The 9,619-nt window shown below is 31.0% G+C and overlaps 1 protein-coding gene across 1 annotated transcript in view; it reads left to right on the top strand.

Annotated features, from left to right (window-relative positions):
* Positions 1 to 9,619, top strand: part of LOC106463095 (apoptosis inhibitor 5-like) — a 30,570-nt gene that overhangs the window by 18,966 nt on the left and 1,985 nt on the right. The window contains exons 8-12 of the mRNA XM_013923064.2: positions 2,565 to 2,746; positions 5,974 to 6,067; positions 6,540 to 6,671; positions 7,499 to 7,524; positions 7,928 to 8,070. Of these exons, the coding sequence (XP_013778518.1) occupies positions 2,565 to 2,746; positions 5,974 to 6,067; positions 6,540 to 6,671; positions 7,499 to 7,524; positions 7,928 to 8,070 (577 nt within the window). The remainder of the gene's footprint in view (positions 1 to 2,564; positions 2,747 to 5,973; positions 6,068 to 6,539; positions 6,672 to 7,498; positions 7,525 to 7,927; positions 8,071 to 9,619) is intronic.

The raw sequence follows: 9,619 nt of genomic DNA, 5'->3' as shown, positions 1-9,619 counted from the left end.
CAGCATTTACTAGAGAACCCGACTTATGCTGACAACTACACGGATAGCAGGTTTGAAAATATTGCAAATGGTCGGTCGACCTTTCATTTCTATATTTTGGAAGCCACCTTTATTAAAACACATAACCCTGTCCTTTGCCACCAAAAATAATTCCTATACAATCTACACATCCTTCAGTAGGTCTGTAACATTTCTTGATTGGCTAAAGGACATGCCAATCAGTGATTGCCTTACCGGTCCACGTTGATCTGATTCATGTTATAAGCTGTACTATTTCCTATAGATCATTTACCAGATGGTTCTGCTATGATTAGTGTCTGGCAAAAAGCTTCAGCAGATATTTCCTTTGCAACATTTCAACCAACAATTGGTACAGTTATCAACGCTATTTTCAAATTTTGAACAACTCGACTTTCAAGATCTACGTATCTACATGTGCCAATGTTTCTATTTATCAACATTATCTATTAAGATCTGTGCAAGAACTCAGGTAACAGATGTTTCCATATATAAAAGCTAACTTACCAAATAAGCCATTTTGAACTCAAAAATGTACATCAGTAAGACTACTTTTTTTCACATGTTTTGGTTATCCAAGAAATAATTGATGTAGCTTTCAAGCATGCATTTTTAAAACAAACAATAATTCAAACAGTGAAATAGAATGCCTCAAAACTACTATAATTTAACTGGCTTTCTAACTAAACTATAAATAGGTTACAAAATTTAATTACTTCTTGGAATACTGACTTCAGTCTGCACACAATGAAATTGCTTGCAAAATTTATCTTTTTAAAAGATAAATTAACATACAGTCATCGTAATCATGTAATTTACAAAATGACATTTCTATTGGTAATAAACATGTACCATTGATAAATATGCATGAGAAGATAAGTGATTTGAAAAGCACGAAGAGCTGGGAAGAGCTTGTGTGGTGGGGGTAAGAAATATAGTGATATATCTGCAAATAAAGAAGATGGGAGTTTTTATTTTAAATTCTGGTCTGTCAGTATCCTTAGTTGGTGTATTTAATTGGTGAACATTCTTAACCACAGAATAAAGAAAATCTGTAAAGGAGATTTCATAGGCAGAGAGATGACAGAGAAATGAAAATAGATAATTTATTTAAATATTTCCTCCTGAAATTAAGAAATTGAAACTTACATAATATTAAAATTTGAATTATAGACACGTTTACTTGTGTAAATTCATAATAAAGTTGTTTAATTAATTTTTTTTTGTAACCCTGCAAAATGGTCATCGTTTAATTAAATTTGAATATAACTTTCCAAAATGGTCATGACATTTGCACTTTGACCCCCCCCCCCCCCACTGTACATGTATGGTTAAAGTGAGTTCCCTAGGTGTAAAGGTGTTTTAAAACAAGTTTACTTCTTTGACTGTCAAGAAGGAAAACATTTTACTTATAGGTTTACTTCCTTAAATTGGTTTCTGAAGGTAGGGAAGACTTTTTACAGACAAATTTATTAAGGCTTTAAGAACAGTTTCAATGCAAGAATCAAACCCACTTTTAAAAGATGGAAGTAATATTTTTTAGTTAAAATGTGTAATTTGTATTTAACAGTAAGTAGAGTGTTTATTTTTATTGTTGTTTATTCTGAGTATACATCTATTTTGTTTTTATTTTTGTATATATTTATGCAAGTGCATAAGTGCCTTAAAATTTTGTCACAATAATGATTTGTCTTTTTGTACTCTGTTAATATTTGGTAAGTAATGATGACCAACTTGATTTTTCTTTAAAATAATAATCGGATGTCTATAATAAGAGCCTCTGTGACATTTTAACAGTACTTTTATTGCATTGTCTTTTATTTATATTTATTCGTATTTAATGTTTAATTCTTTTTTCAGTATTTCAAATTTTATTTCGATCAACATTTTGAAAAACAAAAAATAATATCTTTACATAACTAGTTTTCAAAATGATGACAAAAATAATAGTTTTTTGACAAGCATTATGCAAACTGGGACCTTAGAGAAGAGTAGGAAAATTCAGTTTTTCATCAGATAAACGAGAATTTTCTGGAATTGAGTTTCAAAAAGCAATAATGATGCTTACCTCACAGCCACATTATATTTCAAAGTTGCATACAATTAAAGTAAAATTTGTTATGTTTCAGTGTTATACAGTGTATTAACTTGCAAAGTTCCCTTTTATTTTTGTATTTTTGAATACAGTGTTTTTTTTACTGAGGGTATTTTAGACTTGTATCATCTAGTAAACTCGTTATTTCCAAATAAGCGGAAACATAATTTTGTACTGAGAGACATTTGGATAGTTTGAATACGGGGGTGCAGACTCTTACACCAAACAAATTGTTATGTTTCAGTGTTATACAGTGTATTAACTTGCAAAGTTCCCTCTTATTTTTGAATACAGTGTGTTTTTTTTACTGAGGGTATTTTAGTCTTGTATCATCTAGTAAACTCGTTATTTCCAAATAAGCGGAAACATAATTTTGTACTGAGAGACATTTGGATAGTTTGAATACGGGCGTGCAGATTTTTACACCAAACAAATTTCTTTTGTTTTTGAGGAATACGTACCTCCACCGCCATCTAATGAGAATGTTGAAAATTCCACTCCGTCTCATGAACCATCTCTGCAGCTGTCTCATGTTGAATGTCTTTTGTACACATTTCATCAGCTTTGTAAGCATGATCCTGAGTTTCTCTCCTCAGTTGAAAATACAGAACGTCTCAGGGACTTCAAACTGAGGTAATGGCCAGATCTGTTAAATTGAAGAATATAAAACTTTTTTTTATGTGTGGAAACGCAATACGTGATATATTTAAGCTATAAACATCTGACAAATATTTATGTCACAAAAGCCATTTTTATATATATATGTGTACACACTCGCATACTGCTCTAAACAGTTAAGGTACAGTCAGAGTTTTGTATGTTCTACCTATGACAAACACAACTTATTTTTTTAAGTAACTTTAATGACACTGCTGAGTTCATTTTTATGCAAGGCAAAGGTCAGATAATTGACTGTGTGATGAAATGTGTATATTTCATTGATATATAAAGAAGAAGAAAACAGTAACTTCTCACTCACATGTAGAGAGATCCAGATTAATTGTGAAACATGATAAGACTCAATAAAAATGTATGAACATTTCCATGAGGTGGGGAACAGTAGGTTCATTAGAAGTCAGTTAAATGTGAAAAATCGTTTCAGAGTAGTTACAAATCTCACAAAGTATACTTAACAAGATATGGACCAACAGTATGCTCCACTGGTCGCACTGAGCTTGTCAAACAGAAGTGATCTGGTAGAGACGTGGACCATATAGATAGTTGTAAACCACCCTGCCATATCACTACTGTTTGATAAATAAGCTCAGTGCAGCTTGTAAACCTCAGCTTCCCAACTGAATCGACAGTTCAGAGCACAAACAGAACAAGTGGTAAGGAAAATGGGCTTCATAAGGTCGATCTTTTATGCTAGACAACTAATGGTATTCATTTCTCTAACCTATCATCACAGGACAACTTATCTGCAGTGTTTTCAAGAATAATTGGGAAAATGTCTTGTCCAAGGTTGGATGTGTACGCATTTGGAGACTGGACAAGATCAGATTCAACCCCACTTACATGGTGGAAAGCCACACATATAACAGTGATGGCATAGTTGTTTGACCAAGGAGTAACCATAGTGGCCACACTGACCTTATACTGAGAGGTATAATTATGAATGCCATACAATATAGGGATGCAGGCTCACAACCATTAATTTTTGCCATAAACAGGTGCAGTTGGACAGAACTTCTCCTGAGAGGAGTAAATATATGAGTGACTGTGTATCCCCATGATGCTCAACATATTAGCAATTTTCAGAAGAAAGGGATGCTTGGAAGCAAACGATAAACTTCTAAGCAGTTTATGATGGAGAATTGAGCCAAGTTGCCTCGGCAACTCTTTGATTCACTTTAAACATACCTGCTTCACCAAAATATGATTTACGTGACTGCCCAATATGATTAATATTAACAAACATTTTCTTATTCACTGGACAGCAAAGTCTGTCGAATGTAAGTGCATGGTTTCCAGTGGTATACACTTACGTATCAAATCACCTAACCTAATGAACTTTGGTGGCATTGATATTATTTAATAACGATAGTTGTGCTTTGTAATGTCTAGAATATAGCTACATCTGATTATCTTTGACCATATATGTATTGAACTATGATTAAAGCTTAATGCATATATATACTCATAATAATTAAAAGATAATCAGATTTCCCTATATTCTAGCTAGGATTTTATGATACTCGTGAAAATTTGAAAATATGACGTTTCTCCAGATTCAGAATGTATTTTACATATTTCGTTAAATTGTGTACGTAGTGACGCAAATATAGTTGTTAACAGTCCATATGTGTATTTCAATGTTTATTTATTTATTTCTGATAGTTAACTGTCAAATTTACTAAACATATATTGTTTTCTTATGTGAAATATTAAAAGCATTTTTACTTTACTCATTTTTTTATTTCAAAAGATAACTAACATTTATTATCGTGCCAGATCTCAATTACCACATACAAAAATATGTCGTACATTTTACCCAAACTATATTTACCACTTGACTCTATCAAAAAAAAAAGACTTGAAATTTATTCCCAAATTATTTCATTTCTATTTGTGTATTTTTAAAGATTTTAAAAATTAAAAAGGATCTTAATTATTGTGTTTTGATGGCAATGTTTGTAGATACAACATCATGTCAACGAATATCCGATAGATTTACAAATGTTAATGTATTAATTATATCATTAATAAGCTTTTTTAATTAACAGTGATTAACCAAAATAAAATGGTTAAAAAAACGGTAATTAAAAAATATTAAGAGTAATCATTTAGACAAAACAAACAAGGCTGAATCACAATGTTTTTAAAACTTACGAGAGCCAAAATAACATTCTTAACAGTTCTTGTCAGTTAAAATTTATTGCTAGAATATAGTCTAATTAGAAAAGTATGTACAAACCAATCATCAGCCATATTAGTGGGTTCTAGAGCTTGTTTTCAATGGTAATCTGTCATAGCTAATATATTTGAAAAAATTAACTATAAACATATAACAGTTTTAAGTAAATATATGTACTTTATATTTTGGAAGGGTATGATATTTTTATTAACATGTTCCTCAGGAGCCAAGGGGTGTCCTTACACTACAATTTGTTGAGTTTAAAATGTAAGTTCAATCTGTAAACTCCTAAAGAGGGTGGTTTTTAGATGTATCTTTTTGAGACAAGTTTTTGTTTGTTAATTGACAAATTTTAAAGTGAAATACAGCATTCTCAAGTCTCCATACTAGCTAGTACTAAGATCTACCCACTAGGAGTAAATTCAGTATATATCAATAAAGCCACATTCTCAGCATCATTAATTAAGCAATTGCTAACCTTTTATGCTTCTGGTTTCACCTTTTTATGTTTAGCTTTCAATTGAGATGCGAACAATTTCACCTGCGATTTGGTAGGGAAGGTCGAAGCATCACGATAGTCAGCAGTAGGATGAGTAGACAGGAACACTTTGAAAGCAGCTAAAGGCATAATATTGTACTCAGCTTGCTGCACAGTATCTACCAAGGTGGTTCTAAACGGTTCCTGAATACCTCTGCATGTCATTTGGAGACTTCCATGCTTCTTGTGCTTGGTTGTTAAGCTTATGATGCACTGACGGATTTCAGTCACCTTACCATTTGAAATCACTTTTTGCAGCTCCAACATTAAAAGAGTGTGGGAAATGCCTTCTTTTTAGACAATAAACACGTCCAAAAAATTTCATTTCAAATTAAGAAAAACTGTCTTTGGTAGTTTTTTTTTTTTTTCTAACAAAAATGTCCCCCACTGGCTCGTGAAGGGCCTGTTAAAATGTCACTAAATGATACAGAATTCTCAATGAAAATAGAGCTTTTTTTTTCTTAGATTGCAGTATCTGGCTCAGGGAATTCAGGGATACATTAAAAAACTAAGAGCAGCATTGCAAGGAAAGAAAGAAGAAGAACTAAAGACAGATGAGGCAAGAATTAATATTAAGCACATGAAGTATTGGTGTTCAAATCCATTAATATCACAAAATATTTTCTGTACTTTAAGAACTATAAGATTAATAGTCAATCCCTCAGTATGGATGTTAGGGTACTTAGAAAAAAAAATGTTTTTCGTTAATTCCTCTTACAATTATAAGAGGGTAATCCAAGTTTGTATTTTGTTTGTTTGTAAATGATTATTTCAGACTTAAGATGTTGAGAGTTATACAATCAAATAATGCCATTTATGTGGTGTATCTAGTATTTCTATATGTTTTTTGTTATTATCAAGTGGCTTTTAAAATCTGTGTTCAGGTGATTAAGCAGCATATTTACTTGTTACGCAACTCGTATCAAATTACAGTGTTAGTAATTGTTTTATTTGTTTATATAACGGATAAGGTATTCTGAAAATAATCGTAAACTGAAGAAAAGTAATTATCAGTAATTTTTATTTTTCAGAACAAGCTCAAAGTTGTAGCCTTGAAAACAACTTCAAACATTAACACTCTTATTAGAGATCTCTTCCACAGTCCTCCATCCTTCAAGAGTACAGTCACTTTGTCGTGGAAGGTACCAAGTATTACAACAACTGTTAGTATTATTTCCTCTGATTTTATTGAGTACTAATATATTATCATGATTAGCATTGTCAGTAAAATCTCTAAGTCTCCGATACTACATTATTTCTGTAGTTCTAGATTCTATTCAAATATCTTTTCACTTATATAAATATATTGTAAGTTATTTAATATTTAATTAACACTGTGAAGACTGGTTTATAGAAGATAAATAAGTAAAATAAATCAAAATAAGTAAAAATTATATTTTACTCCAAGGTTCATTTGCTTTGATACCTGTCGTTTTATTTTACAGCTTCGTTGGAGTACGTACTGATTGAGTAGTTAGATACGTATTAAGAACCAGATTTTCAGGTTACCTCATGCATTGTCTAAATACATGCAATTCTCTTGCATTCTTTGAGGAGTGATCACAAAAATTATTAATTTTTTGTTGTTGTTTCCTATCTAACGTAATTCAAGTTTTTGATTTCTACATTTTAGTTGCTTTTGGTAAAAAAATCTGTAACTGTCAATAAGAAATATGCATAAAAAATTTAGCCCTTATCTTAGCCTTAGGCCAGTTTGCACTCAGGCACCTGCTTTTGTAAGCCTTTTTTCGAACTGTTGTTTATTTTCAAAAACTTAATTCATGTAGCTTTCAAATATGAATCTTACGACACAAAAAATGTATCTGGCACTAAAATAGAATCTCCCAAAACTACTATAATTTATGTGGCTTTCTATCTAAGCTATAAATAGGTTAAGAACTTCTATTACTTTTCGGAGAACTGCCTTCTGTATACAACATCAAGATCTACTTTTTAAATATTTTATAATTTTTGTTATTTTTTATTTCAGAAAAATCTTGAATCCAATACTAGTGGGTAAGTAGATTAATATAATTTCTCATATTGGACAGATTTGGTTTTCTGCTATATTAATATATATTTAAGCACTGTAAATATTCTGAAAGTTTAGTTATCACTTTAAACTGTCATTCAGATTATACAGCTCCTATATTTTAAATATTCTTTTTTACTTGGTAATTTTGTAATACTTGTCACACATTTTTTTCTTTAATATTCAGTTAACTTCACATTTTATAATCAGAATAAAAAAGCAACTAAGACTGTCGAGATACTTGTAGCAAAAGTGAATTACAATAAACAACATAGTTTAAACATTTATTTTTCTTGTGTTCTAAAAACTTCCTTTTAGCCAGTTGTTTTTGTCACCTTCACTGACTTTGTTTTACCTTGTGTGAGTTTTTTTTTTCTTGCCCCATAGCAAAAAAAGGCCAGAAAGAACACCCATTAATTTTGATGAAAATCCCAAACAAGCAAAGAAGGCAGCACCAGTAAATAAAGGAGAACGGGAAATGTATGCTCCTCCTAGTGGAAAATATAGCACTAAAGTGAAAAACTTTCAAAGTAAATATATTTTGAGATTTTTTTTTTGGACATTTAGTCTCTCGTGTTAAAATTGAAATCATAAGATTGTGCAAGACAAGTAATATGAATTTATTCCAAATATTTTTTCAAATTTTTCTTCTGGTTTAAGAACTTTTTTGTGTTTTCATCAGTAGCCTGTTGTACTTTCCAATATGTATACATGTTTTGGTATTCAAGAATTGTGTTATGATAAGTGTAGACAAAATAAATGGAAATCTTAGGTTAGTATACGGGACTCACAAACCCCATATTATAAACACATCATCATTAACATAACAAATTTTGGGACAACATAGGACCCTTTGGCCCATCTCGGCTGTTCCATCCTCAAAACCAAATCAAAATGATTAAAAAAAATAAAATAAAAAAATCTTAAACCCAGTTCCTCTCACTCGCATATCCATCAAGCCTTTTCCCAAACTCATCCAAATTCACCGCCTCTACAACATCTGAAGGCAACCCATTCCAAAGGCCAACCACTCTGTTAGAAAAATAAAACCATCTCAGCTGAAGATGACTCCCACCATGCCAAAATCTATATGTACTTTGGTTTGCTGTTCCAAGCTGCTGGTGAGCTTTGAATAGGTGAAAGTACAGTCCTAACAGAGGGTATGGCAAATCAAAGAATGCATTAGGCTTCTACATCGTAGATTTTACTTTCAGTTTTACCTTTGGTGAAAAGAAAAACAAATCTTGTGTCAAGATGAATAATAAGTGTTAAAAGGACAAGAAATAAAAATAAAAGATTAAAAATTAAGTATATGTGAAAAGGAAATTACCTGAAATTATGAATTTAACAAAAGAAAAATCTTTAAAGATATTCTACAAAAGATTAAAGTATGTTTTTATTTTCTATTTCCTAATTTTGATTATTTCATTGCATTGTACGTTGATGATAATAGCTAGAGTTAGTGATTGGGTAGAGAAAATGAAAAATAAAATATAAACCTTTACCTTAAAAAAAATTTTGATATCCTTTTTGGAGGTTCTAAAGATTATGCAAATGAAATATAAAAACTGTAAAATGGAGAAAAATATATTTATACTTAAAATGAAAATCACCTTTTAGTCAATTTATTAATAGTTTGAGTGTAACTACAATAAAAAAAACATATTTTTAGTAAAAACTTAGTTATAATATGTCATTCTTTGTATGCAAGATACTTATGCTCTTTAACAAAATCTTGCCAGTTTTAGAGAGGATACGTTAAGAAATCTCAGAGTTACCACATGTATTGTTGTACAAGTGAAATTCGTGACTCGATTTCTGCAACTTGCACAAGTCTAATGCAAAAAGGTTAATGTTGCCAGTGTTTCTTCTATTAAATTAGGTTTGTTACTAAGCTCTGTGTTTCTTCCTTGGAAAATTGTAGAAAGTATGACATGATCTCGGAGAAGGGTGGCGATGAAATTATGTTATGAAAGTCCTGCTGCATGGGCAATCAACTCGCTTTTCTGGCTCACATTAAAGAGATCCATTAACTGAAAAGTGACTTCAGAGTCAGAAGAGATCTTACAGTTTCCATAT

The sequence above is a fragment of the Limulus polyphemus genome, unplaced genomic scaffold, assembly GCF_000517525.1.
Source record: "Limulus polyphemus unplaced genomic scaffold, Limulus_polyphemus-2.1.2 Scaffold1323, whole genome shotgun sequence".
NCBI lineage: Eukaryota > Metazoa > Arthropoda > Merostomata > Xiphosura > Limulidae > Limulus > Limulus polyphemus.
Note: the sequence above shows the minus strand (reverse complement) of the source record. Positions and strands in the feature narration are given on the sequence as shown.